General features: G+C 39.9%; 2 protein-coding genes across 2 annotated transcripts in view; both read left to right on the top strand.

The window, feature by feature from the left end:
* Positions 1 to 2,609: 2,609 nt before the first annotated feature.
* LOC119732114 (aromatic-L-amino-acid decarboxylase-like) lies at positions 2,610 to 11,414 on the top strand. Its single transcript, XM_038205507.1, has 11 exons — positions 2,610 to 2,867; positions 3,988 to 4,101; positions 4,673 to 4,795; positions 4,918 to 5,052; positions 5,244 to 5,387; positions 5,646 to 5,712; positions 5,878 to 5,972; positions 6,663 to 6,821; positions 7,122 to 7,220; positions 10,008 to 10,109; positions 10,298 to 11,414. The coding sequence occupies exons 1-11, from the start codon at positions 2,637 to 2,639 to the stop codon at positions 10,517 to 10,519; spliced, it is 1,491 nt and encodes a 496-aa protein (XP_038061435.1). The 5' UTR covers positions 2,610 to 2,636; the 3' UTR covers positions 10,520 to 11,414.
* Positions 11,415 to 12,417: 1,003 nt separating this feature from the next.
* The window catches only part of LOC119732174 (eIF-2-alpha kinase activator GCN1-like), a 49,410-nt gene continuing 43,808 nt past the window's right edge, over positions 12,418 to 18,019 (top strand). Inside the window, exons 1-6 of the mRNA XM_038205594.1 lie at positions 12,418 to 12,617; positions 13,496 to 13,691; positions 14,657 to 14,765; positions 15,428 to 15,526; positions 16,258 to 16,461; positions 17,083 to 17,191. Coding sequence (XP_038061522.1) covers positions 12,500 to 12,617; positions 13,496 to 13,691; positions 14,657 to 14,765; positions 15,428 to 15,526; positions 16,258 to 16,461; positions 17,083 to 17,191 — 835 coding nt within the window. The 5' untranslated portion in view covers positions 12,418 to 12,499. The remainder of the gene's footprint in view (positions 12,618 to 13,495; positions 13,692 to 14,656; positions 14,766 to 15,427; positions 15,527 to 16,257; positions 16,462 to 17,082; positions 17,192 to 18,019) is intronic.

Here is an 18,019-nt window from a genome sequence, read left to right as displayed (position 1 = left end):
TGTGTGTGTGTGTGTGGGGGGGGGATTCCCCCTGTCCCCCGTCGATTTACGCACATGATAATTATGTACCATGGCAACTGTCTGTAAATGTTGCCGTTGGTCTGTTAAATTGGCTTTTTGTGATTCAGTCGCATTTGGAAAACGTAGTGAAAAGGTCACTGTAGTACACAGGCGAAGGCTGGTTGTACAGTTTTGACAATAAATCATAATGTAATCAAACGTGAAGGTGTCATTTAAAATAAAAAAAGGTTGAGTGTTACCATAAAATTACAAACGGTCTGAATCATGGAGGAAGGTCATAATTAAGTTTCAGTATTGGACTCTTCAACAAACGTAAACTTGAACTTCTTACAATTTGCGAGACCGTCTGCGAGGAAAAAGTCGATTCAACTTTTATTCAAGTTGGTTCAACCATCTATATAAAAGCAAGTTTTACTCGGCCTCCGAGAAATGTTTGCTCCTGAAAGGATCCTAGACCGCGGCTTCACGTCCGTGGAACAATGTGGGTGTCTTCCGCCGGGTCGGACACCTCAAATAGCGAGCACCGTGGACCCAACCTCGTTTGCAGGGTGTCGAGCAGGCTTCAGTACGCGTTGCCATCGACAGCAACCTCGTCCCCAGTGCTTACTTTATTTCCAACCTTGTTTCCAATAGTAAGCCCTGGATAGGAAACTTCCTTCCTGCATCCTGATTCGATACCGCAATTGGCTAGAAATGGATTTATATCGTGTACTTGGTGTTGTTATTCACAACGTGCAGTACGTGTTTTCGCGATCATTCGTCCACGCCTTCTCGAAAATATTCATTTCCTTTTCAGTTTGTTAATATTAATATGAAATGTGATACTGCATGTTGTCTCGTTAAGATAGTAACAGTTTAATTAAAATAAAATCATGTTTTCGTAACTCACGCCATGCTCGCGCTGCAACGAATTGATTCTGTTTTTACCCCAGACACCGCATACAAAAACAAACGCAAATGTAACGCACAGGCAGGCACCAGACTACTCCTAATTTGCATACATGTTCAAAAATCTTGCACATGCAAATGATCCAATACCAGGGTGATAGAGCAGGTAGTGGTGGGCGCGTACTGCTCGACACCCTGGGGACGAGGTTGCATCGACAGTTTTGCATCGACAGTTTTGCATAGCCCGGAAATACTATGCAGTGTAGACTTTCGATTGGTCGGACCGCGCAAGGCATACTAATGTGTAGTCCTTCTGAGTATTCGTTGCACTCGGCGCAGGGGCGGCAAGCAAAGCACAGGAAACAATAGGGACACTTGGTGGCCACGCACCATGGAGAAAAAATATTTTGCCAAGGTCACCCCATACTATCATTTGGTGAACACTTTTGCAGAACGGCCGAGTAGAACACGTAAACGAAACCCCTACGTTGACCTCGCTGACCTCGCACAGTCTAGACTCGCAGAAAAGCCAGCACAGGGGGCGGCCAGGCAGTCAACTAGAAAGTGCACACGACGGCAAATTCCTGCGCAAAACGCAGTCACGAAAAATCGACGAAACGGATCGCCGGTCCGTACGGGAAAATCAGGACGACCCGAAGTGTCCGACCCGGCGGAAGACACCCTCCGCATTTTTCCACGGACGTGATGCGATTTTGGCGCCGCAGGAGCCCGCGGTCTCGGATCCTTTCAGGAGCAAACATCGTCTCGGACCCGAGTAAATCTCTCTCTTATGTATATAGGTTACTGTAATTGCTTTCCACAAAAAAACCCTATAAACGCAACCTCGTGTATATTTGTGATTAAGGAATCCATACAGCAACAATATTGTCGACCTATACTTTGTAACTTCATAACCGTATTATCTCAAAGTAATGCACCACGTGACATCCACTTAAGATTGTGACTGCAGCCTACCAGTACGGTGTTTTCACCGCTGGTGACATTCAAGCATTGATCTTTGAACGAGCTACATCAGGAAGCCGCAGCTCCGCGATCAACCAACCGACTACAAGGTAGGTACAGAGAGATTTCTATGCCAATTATTGCCAGCAAACTGCAGCAATGCTGGGACCGCATGTTTAACACAAACTGGCATTACTATAACAAAAAGTGGCCTATATGATTTCAATTTAATAAGCTGTTTGGGCAAAACAGCTCGTCATCAGTGGCGGTTCTACGGGGGGCTATAGCCCCCCAAAATTTTGTGTAGCCCCCAAAAAAAATTCCATAAAAAAATTGCATTAGCGAAAAGAAGGAATGTGACGTACATGCGAACGGTCTCCCCCTGAAGAAATAGTCGTGACAAGGGTGCATTAGTTAATATATATTTGTGCCTGATTGTAGGATTTAATTGGCGCTCCCCATTGAAAATATGGCACGAGCCCCCCCCCCCCCCCCCCCCCCCCCTCCTATTGATTTTCGGAGGCCTAAGTGTGCGGAGAAAATAATCTACATTTCAGCACGCCTACCTGAAAAAAATTCTGGATCCGCCCTGCTAGCCCCCAAAAATATTGGCTCTGGAACCGCGCCTGCTCGTCATTAAATGTTGCTTATTTAAATGTTGTGAACAAACGGACTAAAACTGAGTTTAACTGTCAAGATGTTGTTATTGAAATAACTGAGAAGTTTTGTACATTTTTCTTCCTTGTGTGCAACCTCCAAGATACATGCGTGCTCAGATAACAAGCGTCAACATGACAAACTCGGTGGATTTTCGTCAGTATGGTAGAGAGATGGTGGACTATATCGCGGATTATCTGGACAACATTGCCGATCGCCCACCATTGTCTCAAGTTGAGCCAGGGTATCTGCGGAAGATGATACCTGACGAAGCCCCTATTTATCCTGATAAATGGCAAGATGTCTTCGCAGATATCGAACGGGTCATTATGCCAGGGGTAGGTGGTATAATTTATCTCGATTTATTTTTAAGAAATATCTCCCTTGTTATTTCAGCAGGTTTTTCTTTTCATTATTTCCCCAAACAACCATTCAAAAGGGAAGAAGGTATATGGGCCATAACTGATAGATGTCAAAGCATTCAGTTCGTTGAATATCTGATTTTTGTTATTTTTATTTCATGTCTCCTTCATAGCAAGTTCGTTAAAGAAAAACCCGAAACGGATGTAATGGAAAGCCTGGTGACGTCATGATGTCAATATACAAGCTCTTTTAATTTCCTCTCTGGACACACCGAGCTCATTAAGCTAACAAACATGACCATATTGCCTGACAATAGTGCGCTAACTAACACGAGGCAACAGATGGGAGGTAATCACGTCATTGTTTGGCGTGGTTAATAAGTGTCTCGGACTGACACAAAATAAGCCTATAAGAAGCCATTATAAAACCTACTTGTAATGGGTAATGAGTTGCCAGTAATTGTAGCAAAATGAGTCGATTCTAATGAGATGTGGATCTTAAGTTGCTTCCATTTTTAAAGAGATGAAACATATTTTTTTTTAAATATTGACTGAGTAATTCACTATTTCAATTTTGTTACACTATAGAAGTTTGCTTTTCAAGCCTTGACCGTCTGTATTATAAGAAATCAATCATCTTTTACATTATCGTAATGAACAGTGTTTGCGCAACAATCCTTTTATGTTCTAAGATGCATTATGTGCATTTTCGTTCTAATTCAAGCTTCTCGTTTTAATTCATGGTATCATGGTATCAGACGGTTTTGCCGTAGGCGAGCAGATGTCCCGATTCAATCCAGATCAAATATCCTGGCCCACGTATCGTACTTGATTCTATAAAGGGAACAAGAACATTGCAACAATTATAAGCTTGCATCGTTTAATAACAGATTGCTTAACACGGTCACCTGTGCCAATTTTGTCAGCCATTCTCAAATTCATTTAGAATATTTCGTCTACCTGTTGTTTATGAGGTTTAATTAATCGTATATCCAAGGATTTTTTTTTTTATTTGAGGGGTGTTATTGTTTTTACTACTTGTGGCACGATTGTTATTTCATTGCTGAATGGAAAATCTCTTGTTCTATGCATACAGGTTACCCATTGGCATTCTCCACACTTTCATTCCTACTTCCCCACTGGTAATTCTTACGCTGCTATTCTGGGAGACATGTTGTCTGATGCTATCGGCTGCATTGGGTTCAGTTGGGTAAGAAATCCATACTCTCTGCCTCATTATAATAACACACTGATCGTTACGTTGTGTTTGAAACGCAACATGTTCCATGCACTGGCAATTTGGTTAGCGCAGAGTTTTGAGTAAATTTTTGAGCCCTTACAAATAACTTCAAAAAATCTAAAAATTTCCAAGCATTATATCCATAAGATGGATTTTTGCGTCGGGGTGATGTAAATGAAATGTAGGTTTTTGCCCTTCACCGACGTATAAAAACACTGCATGCTCGGTGTGTTACCTCCCGAGTGAAAGTTGGAAAATATCACTGGGATGGGACTCGAACCCGGTCCTTATATACACATTATTTCTGTATATTGATTACATGTTTACTTCGGGCTATAGTCTATTATCAATATGAGGATTTATTTCTTCTCCCCAAAACGACAAATCAGGACGGATTCAAAATTAGATTGTTTTTACCCATTCCTCTCCTATAAGATAACATAATGCCATACACCAATCCTGAAGTATTTGGGCCTGCTGGTTTGAATATTTTTAGCTCGAATTATTCATGAACGAATTTTAATTGTCTCTGATTATGTAGATCAGCAGTCCAGCCTGCACTGAGCTGGAGATGGTAACATTAGATTGGCTTGGTAAGATGCTACAGCTCCCGGATGCATTCCTGTCATGCGCTGAAGGTGGACAAGGGGGCGGGGTTATTCAGGTAAATCCTCCCACAATAAACACAAAGCGTAGAAAGTCGGCATTATCTTTTTGTCTCGGTGTTTTTTATCAAAGAGATGGTGTATGTGATCAATGTTCATGAACTCTTTTTTTCCTTCCCAGGGAACAGCCAGTGAAAGCACCTGCATGGCTCTTCTCTCTGCTAAGATGAGAACGATCCGCCAAGAAACAGCTTTACAACCAGACAGGGACCAATACGAGATCATGTCCAAACTCGTGGCTTACACGTCAGAATATGTAAGTCTTTCAAAACAATTCTGCTCCCCACTCTGAGATATCCTTTCGGAAAACTTAACAGACTTCATATTTCCCCCGCATATTGAAACATGCAAATAAAACAAAATATGAATTTAAAATTTAACATCAATTAAATTCAGATCGATGTAAATGTAGAGTCTAATGTCTGTTTGTGACGATTCATTCGCAAGGCCCATTCATCCGTGGAGAGGGCGTCTATGATCAGCTCCGTCAGAATGAGAATGTTGCCATGCGACGAGAAACATGCCTTACGAGGAAAAACGCTGGCGAAGGCGATCCAAGAAGACAAGGCCAAGAGACTCATTCCAACATTTGTAAGTTATCCGATTCAAACCTCAAAACAATTTATTTGTAAGAAGAATCATATCAACGTTTGAAGCTTTTAACTTAAATTTGTAAAGCACGACTCTGAACGTTTTTTGTCCAGTAAATGTTATTTGACATTCTGAAAGCGAGGGATTCGGAAGTATATTTTTAAACTGTACCTTTACTGTCGAATTTCTAGCGACAATCTTTCCGGCATTCGAATAATTTATTTTTAAATGTGATTTATTGAAAATGGTTTATTCCAGGTTTGTGTTACTTTGGGTACTACACCATCCTGTGCCTTCGATAACCTTGAAGAAATAGGACCAATATGTGAGTATGAATTTACTAATTATGCAGTGACTCGTCGATAGATTATATACCAGAACACTCGCATGAATGAGGAAAATGACTTCGACAATTAAGTTTTATGTACATTTTGTACCTATTTATAAATGGTAGAATTTATAGCATGTACCATATGTAATCATACTACAGGTAAAGACGAGGGTATATGGTTACATGTCGATGCTGCATACGCTGGTACCGCATTCATCTGCCCAGAGTTTAGATCGCTAGCCGATGGGGTGGAGGTTCGTTCAATTGTATACTTCTTCAAAATTATTCAAAGTTATGCAGTAATATATGCTTTCCAGGCCAATTTCCTAAAATATTCATTCACTTCTGAAAATCGGTCATTCATATTCGTCTGAATTTGAGAATCGCTCTGAACACGCGTTTCGTTTTCGTTATTAGAACATTCGATTCCATTTCAGTTCAATCAATTAAGTGATTGAGCAGCACCTTTCGTTTATGTCCATTCAGATTCGTTTACAAGACTTCTTTTTCGCATTTGGAGGGCGATTTTAAACATTCACTATAGTCTATTTCACTTTTAGTTTAATGCCATCGGCACCAGATAAAATTAGGGGTTTCTTTTTCATTAACCGTCAATCAAATTAGGTGTACCTGAAGTCAATTTAGAAAAGGCATGCTTGCGTAAATGAATGCACAGCGTCTGTTTCTCAAAACCGAATGCACGCCAATGAACACGATTGAACTTTCGTTGAATTGAAATGGGAATAAAGACGTGCATTCAAATTCAAACGAAAACGAATGACCGATTTTCAGAAGTGAATGAACATTTCATGAAATTGGCCGGGAAAACCTATATTAAAATGAATACACGATGTAAGAGCTTGAGCGTAAAAAATCCAACGTACTTGCATTATTTCTGAAGAGTTGTCTTTAATCGTTTTAGTATTTTTTCTTTGTCTATAAAGTTGGCCGATTCTTTCAACTTCAATCCGCATAAATGGATGCGTGTGAACTTTGATTGTTCAGCAATGTGGGTCCGGAACAAGACCGACTTGGAAGGTGCCTTCCAAGTTGACCCGACCTATCTCAAACACGAACATGAAGGAAAAGTGGTTGATTATAGGGTGAGTAAGTGAATACTGCATGAAATATGAAGAATAACTTGACGGTTTTGTTACCGTTAATCCTACCATCTTCACAGGTTGTGTAGGATAATGAGATGGATGTTACTGTTGGGTCGGTTTAATATATTCAAATTAAAAATAATCGCCAAAATGTCTATGCACACTGTAAACCTTTCGGACTAATTACAATTTCTCGTTTTCCTCAACGTATCGGACGTACATTTTTACATTATGTTATGCTCGTGAAACTACCTACACGTTTTCAAAAACGATCGCCCAAATGTTGTTTTCTTATTCTAGCACTGGCACATACCACTAGGTAGACGATTCCGTTCACTCAAGTTGTGGTTCGTTCTTCGACTCTTTGGCGTGTCGCAACTTCAGCAGCACGTCAGAAAGGTTTGTTGTCCCAAATATTCCTGTCGTTATAGGTTCCATTCAGCAATATATGGTATACCAATAATTACGGTAAACTATGTCACAGATAATATACGGTAAACTATGTCACAGATAACATACGGTAAACTATGTCACAGATTGCAATTGTCGTACTGCCAGAATCCGTCATGATGTTTTTCATTCACAACAAACATCACTGACATCAAAGCCGATGCAAATTCTCTAGAGCTGTCTATGAAAGATAAAGGTTTTCCTGCACATTTTAAAAATGTTTTCATTCAAATTCACAAACGGTTTACTTCAATTTCGCATTACGTGAAACTCCCTTTAGCCAAAAACTGTGAAAGTTCTTCTCACCAGTTTCACTACTGTGACCCCTACCAGCTGTAGGGTCCCCAGGGTCAGTGACCATTAGCTGTGGTAATTGCCCTATCAATCACAGCATGTGCATCGGCCATCTGGCATGAAAAGCATGAACAATGGAGGTAGAATTAGAAAAAAAGTCTGACTGTTTCTTATTTCCTTGCTCGGGATATGTCCGGTCGATTTTTATGATTCAAAGTTGCTTGAATAATAACTTTTGACACTGTTTCCATTACTTTACAGTATAAATAACAACCTAGTAGATTTGTGTAGATATTTTTGGTCAGTAAACTCACAGGCAGTGGTGCCATAAACCACCTGTCTACGCCACGTAACCCTAACTCCCTAGGGGTGTGCAAAATCTATTAAAATTGGAGGACTCAGGACTGTTGGGGTTACCATTTGGTCAGATGGAAGGTCATGTTGAAAACTGCTCCGTCCCAAACCGGTGAGTACAGACCCGAGTTTGTCATAGGCAAACTCGGGTCCGGTTCTAATGGGTAATTCACGTAATTGGCTTGAAAATTCATGAGCTTGCATACCCCATGTTCAATTTCGTCTTTGGTCAAGCATATTCGCAATTTGTTCAAACAATTTCATACCTTGTCCAATGTCCATACTTTTTCGTAAAAGACAATTCAATTTCGTCGTCTGCAATTGCCGAACGTACGATAGAGGAATCAATTTTGTCCTCTGCAATCAATTGTATATACATTTCATTCAAATTCGTCAAATCTTCGTTATTTTTACGTTTTCATCTGTTCATTTCTACTTGAAACATATTTACTTTGTTTTGTTGTTTCTGCTTATTTTCTCCTTGTTTACGTATGTCTATAACCTAAAATAAGCATTTTTCATGTAATAATTATTATTTAATATTGAAATCTTTTTCAATACTTATTTGTGTATCCATGTAGCTCTTTGACAATTTTATGCGTCAACAACTGTAAGAAATAATGAATGAACAGGCAAATGAAAATGCATACTTTCCATTTAATGCAAGGGATAAGTAGGTCCATAATTATAAAAAGCAAAATGCATTCACATTTCACATCTTTTGGAAAACAGTCAATTCAGTTCTTCTTCTTGTCCTTAGGATAGGTTGTTCAACCTTCAATTTCTTGTCTTGCAATACACCGTGCCAAATAGGGTACGTCTGTGCATGGTATACCAGCATGAACATTTATTGAAATCGATTGAACAAAGACGTATTCAATCCTAACATTATGTTAACAGTACGTGACGCACTGGGGGGGGGGGGGGGCTTGAGGCCCCCAAGATGTTGTCAATTTTTTTTTCTTTTTTTTTTTTAGTCCCGCGATTTGACCTTGGTGATATGTATGTGGCCTATTTTCGGGTAGTATAATAGAGGTGTAGGTGGCGCCACCAACGTCAAATAGTCCGCTCCCCCACAAAAAAAAATCTTTTTTTTTCTGCGGCCAACAATTTTGGGCAGCATTTTTGTATTTTTTTTTTCCCGAGCCCCCCCCCCCCCCCAAGCCAAATCCTGGGTACGCCACTTATTATGTAGATGATCACAGGTGAGACGAAATCCATTGGAATCTGACGACATCGAATGGACAAATGTTGGAACTGTTTGACCATTGATCATTCGGAATGACCAATGACTAAATTCATTGCAGTATTTGCGCGTCCCAGTCTTCTCGAGACGAAATTGAAGTTAACCGTTTAAATTTGAATGAATTTTTTTTTTAATGTGCGGGAAACCTATAGTATCAACACAGAACGATGTCTTGCTTCAGGCAATATGTGGAACTATAATATAGGTTTTCCCGGCCAATTTCCTAAAATGTTCATTCAGTTCTGAAAATCTGTCATTCGTTTTCGACTGAATTTGAAAATCGCTCTGAACACGCGTTTCATTTTCGCTACCAGAGCATTCGATTCCATTTCAGTTCAATCAATTAAGTGATTGAGCAGCACCTTTCGTTTAAGTCCATTCGGATTCGTTTACACGATTTCTTTTTCACTTTTAGAGGGCGATTTCAAACATTCACCATTCTATTTCACTTTTAGTTTAATGCCATCGGCACCAAATACAACTAGGGGTTTCTTTTTCATTAACCGTCATTCAAATTAGCTGTTCCTGAAATCAATTTAGAAAAGGTATGCTTGCGTAAATGAGTGCACAGGTAACGTAATTGGCCGTCCGTTTCTCAAAACCGAATGCACGGACAATGAAAACGAATGAACTTTCGTTGAATTGAAATGGTATAAAAGACGTGCATTCAAATTCAGACGAAAACGAATGTCCGATTTTTACAAGTGAATGAACATTTCAGGAAATTGGCCAGGAAATCCTATAGTTTCAAAGTCAAAAGAGATATTAAAAGAGGAGACGCAAAACCCCTATCTGAAACATTAAATCGATTACGATTTCATTTATTTCCATTCACACTGCAGCAAGTCAGCCTAGCTCATGAGTTTGAATCTTTAGTGAGGACAGATTCAAGATTCGAGATCGTTGCGGATGTGGTGCTTGGTCTAGTGTGCTTTCGTCTGAAGGTCAGTGGGCTTTTGTCTCAAATAATATTCCTGATAATATGACTGTGACAAGACGATCACGACAATTTGGCGACGCATGACAGTGATGTCAATAAGGAACGGTCACAACGACATTGACGGTTGCGCGACATTATGATGATGTCACTATTGATGTTGATAATGACATTAATGATTAATCTCTTTCGCAGGGCTCTGATGCTCAAAACGAGGAGCTTCTACAGCAAATCAACAAGACAGGCAGAATCTTCATGGTTGGGAGTCATCTTAATAAACAATTCATCATCCGATTCGCTGTATGCTCAGATCAGACCACGTCTCAGGATATAACGTTTGCTTGGAATGCAATCATGCAAGAGACTGACACCCTTCTTCAAAACGGGATAACGAACATGAGCAATGGAGAGAAGTAGGCCTAGTTGAAATTAAGTACATCATGAGAACGTAGGCCCCCCCCCCCCCCTTCTTCTTCTTAACAAGTGGTTTTTCATCGACGTTGTCTCGGGAAAAGGGCTAACGCTAGTCAGCTTTAATAAGAAGCCTGCACGTCATAAATAGCGCCCCCTTTTAACAAATGAATCGGCTTTGAACTTAATTAGAAGTCTATAAATCATTAATAGCGCCCCCTTATATCATCATGAGTCGGCTTGGTACTCGACTTAATAAGAAGTATATCATATAGCGCCCTATATCACCAAATGAATGGCTTTGAAGTTCATCAGAAATGTATACATTATAAATAGCGCCCTATATCATCAAATGAGCTTTGAACTTTAAGTTTATGGCCTATCCATCAAATGATTCGGCTTTGTAGCCTATTTTTTGTCAGCGCCCCCTTAATCATCAAATGAGTCGGCGTTGAATGAACTTATAAATAGCGCCCCCTATATCATCAAATGAGTCGCTGCCTCTTTATTTAATCGGGCTTTAAAACGTTTTTTAAATTAGGTCGTGTCCGAAATTGAATTTTAATTGATGCGGCTATGTCTATTGTCGGCTTGTTCCCTAGCACATGTAGCTGTTGGCGAAGACGGAGACAGGTCTAGACAAAATATGATAACGTTAAAAATATACTTACTGTTTAAGGTTTAACAAAAGTACTCCGTTTTATTTAAATATTTGCCTTTTATCAATTGTATTCAGGGATATTGAAAAGGGTGTGTTTTTGAGAATTGTGAAGTTGTAACTGGTGCTGAGTTTTGTTTTAGGTATGTTTATATCCAAGTATTACCCACCGTTTTAGATACATTTAGATACATTTGTTTGATTCTAGATGCTCTGTGGTGCGATTTGAGGTAATTTCCACTTAACAAATTTTGTTTCATGAAAAGATGGTGGTGTACCCCTTTCTTTAGGGAAGTCACTTTAAAAAAAAAATGGGATCGTTCCCGCCCCCCCCCCCCCTTTTTGGGGTGGGGGTGGGGGTGGGAGGGCAATCGCCCCCATTGTATCCCCCGCATCCGGGGCAATTGTCGGTTGCATTTACTGTGTGATCTGGTAAATACACAGAGATGTTGCACGGATCCTACACACAAGGATAAGCGACTGTTATGAGCTCTAGTACAAAATGCACTGAGCGGACTTGCCTTAATCATTGGTTGGACGCGTGATAACGGGCATTAATACCCATTGCCATGTTTATCGCGAATGTACGTGGTGGGCCATTTGTCGGTCTAAAACGGAATATTCATACACTGTGAGCAAAACTACTCCTTATGTAATACTTATTCCAAAATTTAAAAAAAAAATAGGGCCTAAATGTACTTCAGGATATATTAGATGGTATTGTGCAGTTTTTGTCGTCATAGATGAAGTATTTACCCGGGAAATAAACGTCAAATGTGACACTTTTTCTGAGGACCGTTTACCCAAATCTCGTTATGTAGTTATCGCTTTTCAGAATTCAATAATAAAGACCAAAAACGTAGGATAATGAATATTCAAAACATATTGCTTGACAGACTTCTACACCAGAGCCCTGCAACTCTGAAAGCCTGCCGCGCGCAGGGGTCTTTGTTGACGAATATTCGTGCCATTGGATTTATATACAATTTTTTTTCAAATTAATGGAATTAAAACTCGAAGGGTTGTCATTCGAGCAGTGGGATGACGAAAGTTCACAAAGTCAGGAGAATAAAATAATGATGCCGGCCAAATATTAAGTTGACTTCCCCCCCCCCCCCCCCCATTGCTTTCACCCCGCCCCAAGAGATACGGGTTGGTCAAAACCAACCGCATGAGGGCGCCAGGCGCTATTCACATACGCATGTATTGCACAACGTATGCACAATGCATGTGTGTATACGTACATGTACTGTACCCATATGTACCTGTATCGACACGTGTAACTGAGGGAGTTTTCTTGTGCCGAATTTACGGCATTTGTTGTCAAAATGACGACACCAGAGCCGTCAGCACTACTGAAGGACTTCTTCTGTAAGGTGACAACATCCAAGACAAAGGAAAGGTGTCTTCTTTTGTCGGATTTGTCAGGTTTTATCGCCAAAGCTGGTAAGCTCATTCATTTTTATTCCTCCATGATTCAACTACATCGACTAGAACTTTAGAAGAGTCGATACTTTTCGATCGGCAGGATCGGGGTAGTCTTGAAACTTCTTTTACAACCAAGGCCTTTCCCCTGACTAGAGCATGGAACAAAACATTAACAATATCCACACGTAAAGAACACTTTTAATAAAGTGAATCCCGACATGCATAAATAAGAATTGGAAAGATTTCCATATACGAAGTTCACTCAACACCCTGTGTACAAACCCTATGAGATTGAATTGAAATATTCTAAGTGTTTTCTAAGAAAATGCTTGTATTGTCTCACTGCTCAAATTGACTTTGATGACATGAAATTGCTATCTGGGGGCTTGTTAGTCAATACAGAGGAAAATTAGTGAACTTCACATATGGTAAACTTGCCCAAGAATTATCTCACTCTCACTCTAAACAGTGAATTCACCATGGAAGTAAGTTAGGGGACTTAGGGTTATCTGGTTATAGCACACAGGAATCAATGTGAGTTAAAAATCAGTGTTTATTGATATGTGGTATGTGGCAAGAATTTTAGGTGGTATTTGACAAAGTAACACACTCCACCGTGTCCACAGTTACCAGATGTCCTGTCTAAGACCTATCATATCAGCCATCAAAAAGTGATAATATGTCCTAAAAAGTCAAATTTAGCAGGGAAAATATTGAAGTATTTACTCAGAAAACACAGAAATTTTCTGACCAGTCTCATAGGGTTTGTGCACAGGGTGGCAAGTGATGGCCAGATATGGGAGTCTTTCCAGCTTTATTGAAAGTGCAGCAAGTGTGCTTGCTGTTTCAGAATGTCCGACGGTTTTCATGGATATGTTTACGATTTTGTGTTGCAGATTTTCCTGATAATGCCTGCAAGTTGTTGATCAAGCTACTTCCTCTAACTCTGGAGCGTTACAAGGATTCCAAGTCACGCAAAGCTGTCCAAGATGTCATCAGAGCGCTCATATCTAAATATGGCCAAGACGCAACCAAACCTCTGCTGAAGTTTCTGACAAGTTTTGCACAGAAGGAGAGGAACGTACATCCATCGTAAGTTATAAACAGACCTCGTCTTAAAGGGAAAATACAACATTTGCAAACATCAACAAATAAAACTACCAAATCATTTTGAAATACCTTGCTGGACTGTTAGTGAATGACAGTGTAAAGCATCCTGTAAAATCATGGCACCTGGTATGCTGTCATTTTCAAGAAAAGTGGTATTTTTGTATCAATTTCCAACGCTGATCGGCTGATCAGCGTTGGAAAGAACTGGCTTTTTTTTCAAATACTGGCCCCAGTTGACCATCGTTCTTGTTTGCAATCCTGACCTTACAATTCCCCAACGTATGTAAACTGCTCTGTTTCTTCTTAAATGGAGTCAGGGAACCAGACTACAGGAAAATGATTGTTTTTCTTGGTTTTCATAGCATTTTTGAACCCAAAACCTCAAAAAGGTCAGTGTAACTATATTTGCTATATATTTCCAACCCCCCAATTCCATCCATTTCTGAAAATTACAGCAAAAGCAAATGATGTATATTCCCTTTAAATCTGAATAGTCTACTGTAGCGTGCCACTTGCCCTTGTGTGTGTTTTAACTCCATTTTAACCCTCTTGCTATTCAATAGTCACAGACAGACAAAATTTCCATCCACTGCCCTGCCATACTTTTAATTAACAAAATCATGTTTGCAGGGCATTTGTTAAGCACTCAGTCATTGTTCCTTTGAGACATCGCCTTCCTGGATCCCGGCACTTCGTTATACTAAAAATTCAAATTGAAAGTTGGTCTCATGCAGTTCATATCTTCTTGCTGGGCTTGATGTATGCATGCACCGGTGTGAGCATGTTACATGCCATCGTTTAGCTCTTATGAGCTGGTCACAACAGCGCCCTCGTAGGATCATGTGCTGACCAATATGCAAAATAGTCAATTTCAACGTCTTAACGTTGAGTATTCTCCAATTGGCAATACTGCATTATGATATTTGCATCTGTGTTTTTATTGACAGACCCACTTCAGGAGGTGCTGCTTTTGCTGCGCTAGGCTGGACATGTGTGATTGTTCTTACTGCATTCGATTCCAAAGACAAGCAGACTGGTGAAGCATGGAATGATCTGGTATGTGTAGCAATCGTACCTCAAGAAATTGGGCTTGTTTTACATGTAGTTTCTGTGGTTTTTGTTAAGGAGAACACACAAGAAAGTGTGGATTCTTAGTTTAAGAATTCACGAGGTGCAAAGCGCCGAGTGAATTCGTAAATTAAGAATCCACACTTGCGAGTGTATTCTTCAACTTAAACCATTGCATCAAAAGAAGTATTGTCATTAACAGTCCAGTGAGTGGAGATGAAAAGACTTGCATAACTCGTGTCCAGTCATGGCCATTAGAGTAATTTACAAAGGAGTCTTTCGAGGCTCTTATTGTTAATCAAGTATTGTGGTGTGTTTAGCATGTGTATCGCCACACCCATACAACCAAGTCACTTTGTGTGTAGGCTCTTTACGTCTATATGGATAGTTCAAACGACGATTTTTTGCAGCGACGGCGGAGAATCTGACAGTGAAGATGCATTTGTAATTACAGAAGGAAAGTTTTCATGCAGACGGTCCTATTAATGCTCATTATGGAGAACAATTGTCCAACATGTTCAAAGTAAAGATTCGTAGTTCCGAATGTACACTTTTAACAGTGGTGTGACATCATAGCAATGGTTTAAGTTATGATATTGCAAGCAACATAATACAAACTGTTATATTGAATTGTTTGTTTTGTCGTTCAGATTGAAGCCCAGTGTGGGTTAATCTCGGCTGTACTAGGCACTGACTACCAGTCACTCATCAAATCTGCTGAAAGGAAACTCAAGAATGTCTGGAAACAGGTAACTCTCATGCTAACCAATGAAATGATGGGATTGGCTCATGAATATGAATGAGATGAAACAATGTCTATTCAGTGCTTGTCCTAACCAATGAAATGATGGGATTGGCTCATGAATATGAATGAGATGAAACAATGTCTATTCAGTGCTTGTCCTAACCAATGAAATGATGAGATTGGCTCATGAATATGAATGAGGTAAAACAATGTCTAGAAATGATGGGATTGGCTCATGAATATGAATGAGATGAAACAATGTCTATTCAGTGCTTGTCCTAACCAATGAAATGATGGGATTGGCTCATGAATATAATGAGGTGAAACAATAATGTCTACCTTATGTTTCTAACCAATGAAACGATGGGATTGGCTCATGAATATGAATGAGATGAAACGCTATTGTCTGCCTAATGCTTCTAACCAATGAAATGATGGGATAGGCTCATGAATATGAATGAGATGAAACAAAATTGCCTAATGCTTCTAACCAATGAAATGATGGGATTGGCTCATGAATATGAATGAGATGAAACAAAATTGTCTGCCTAATGCTTCTAACCAATGAAATGATGTGATTGGTTCATGAATATGAATGAGGTGAAACACAATTGTCTTGCTAATGCTTCTTACCAATGAAATCATTGGATTGCCTCATGAATATGAATGAGGTGAAACAATATTGTATATCTGATGACTCAGATTGTGTTTAAAGTAAATCTCTTTTTCGTTTAGAATCCAGATGCAGTCGGCAGTTACGCTGAGACGTTGTCTAAACTTGATCATTCCTTCCACAAACTGTGCATTATCAGCTTACTGATGCAACATTGTACTGAGAGTAAGCTTAGCAGCACTATCAGTGCTTACAGTACAGCCTTCCTAGACGCATACATCAAGACAGTCTTTGGAGGCAAACGCAAAGCTCCCGTTCATGTTCTGGTATGTAAACAAAAGACCTATTATTATCTGTATCGTTTTGGTTTGCGGTAACACCATGTGGTAATAACTACTGTCGCTCAGCAGATATTTAGTTCTGATAAGAACTTGTCCTGCTTATTATCAACTTTCGCTATTAAAGTAGTTATAGTGCTGGTAAGAACAGTCCTGCTTTAAGTTCTAAAAGAACTTGTCTTTGGTCTCAACGTTTTGACTAGCCTGCTCTAGTCATCATATTATCTGCTTGTAAAAGGTAAATAAAAAGGTAAAGATCTTACTGTTGGGTCGTCAGAGAGAGTTTTCCAGTTTTTGGTCCGAATGGGATTCGAACCACCAACCTTCCACTCCATAGCTCCACGCTCTAACCGCTCGGCTACGAGGCCCCTCTTCTTGTACCTCAGCAATTTCCTCCCAATATCTTGACTAACCGGTATTTTGTCAAAGTCCACAGAATTAGTTGCACTTCATAATTTTACAAATTCCTAGATGAGCAGCATTGAAAATTTAAGTCTAGCTCAACTTACTTAAGCTTATTTAAACGATAAGTCAGTTGACCAGCATTGTGCATTTTTTAATCGTATTCTTAAACGATGTTTTGATATTTGTAATTGCTCCTCCTACTAGGTTGTTTGTAAATGGTTGTTGTGCCAAGTCAATCATGAGCAGTTCAAACAAGTCATTCTTCCAGCTGTGCAGAAAGCAATGCTGAGAAGTCCGGAGAACGTCATGCAAGGTACCTCTCCATACAATGTGTACAGTCTTTACTTTTCTGTCAGTTATGGAGCAATTCCAGCATTAGGAAAGAAAATTTAACGTCTGTAATGTCCGTGACACAGCCATTTAATCATGGTATCTAATTAACCCTAACCTTCCCAATTCCTCCAAAATCCTATTTACAAAATGGAGGATTTTGCAGGATTGAGGCTACATGGCAAAAATGTGTGGCTGATTTTGGAGGATGCACTGTGTCAAGGTCATAGGCCAGACCTTGTGTTGTTTATGCTCAGCCGTGCAAAAATTTAGGCCTAGATTATACTTGAAAACCTCTGCACTGCTCCAGGATGTCACTGGCTCTGCCTCAACATACTGACAGTGTTTGCTGGAGGATTTTGCAGGATTGAGGCAGGGGCACCCCTCCAAGGACCACATTCAAGAAATAACGGAGGATTTTGCAGGATTGAGGCTGTATGCAATTTTGACATTGAGGCAGTTGGAGGATTTTGCAGGATTGAGGTTGCATCCTAGCAAAAATGTCCAGGAGTAACGGTTAATGATTCAAAGAAATGATCCCAAACTCCTAGTCTGTAATCTCCTTGACCATCACTAGATGATGGATGTATAAGATTTGAAAAATACATTTTCAGGTTTATTCACTGAGCTCTTAAATGCTCTGTCACAGACATTACACAATGCTGAAACTTTCCTATACCAGAAACGGGAGAAAGTCAAGGTTCAAAGGTTGTTTTTAGCTTTTCCCCATAATTTGTTGCCTTTGACACCTAGTGTGTTGTTTAGAAGACTGCTAGGGTTGGTGCGTAAGCTTTACGCAAACATTCAGAAG

The sequence above is a fragment of the Patiria miniata genome, unplaced genomic scaffold (genome assembly GCF_015706575.1).
Source record: "Patiria miniata isolate m_02_andy unplaced genomic scaffold, ASM1570657v1 HiC_scaffold_24, whole genome shotgun sequence".
In the NCBI taxonomy this organism is placed as follows: Eukaryota; Metazoa; Echinodermata; class Asteroidea; order Valvatida; family Asterinidae; genus Patiria; species Patiria miniata.
Note: the sequence above shows the minus strand (reverse complement) of the source record. Positions and strands in the feature narration are given on the sequence as shown.

Coding starts and splice junctions, on each gene's coding strand:
- LOC119732114 (XM_038205507.1), top strand. CDS start 2,637: ATGCGTGCTCAGATAACAAGCGTCAACATGACAAACTCGGTGGATTTT. Junction 4,102..4,672: donor GCTGCATTGGGTTCAGTTGG/GTAAGAAATCCA, acceptor CTGATTATGTAG/ATCAGCAGTCCAGCCTGCAC. Junction 7,221..10,007: donor TTCAGCAGCACGTCAGAAAG/GTTTGTTGTCCC, acceptor TTCACACTGCAG/CAAGTCAGCCTAGCTCATGA.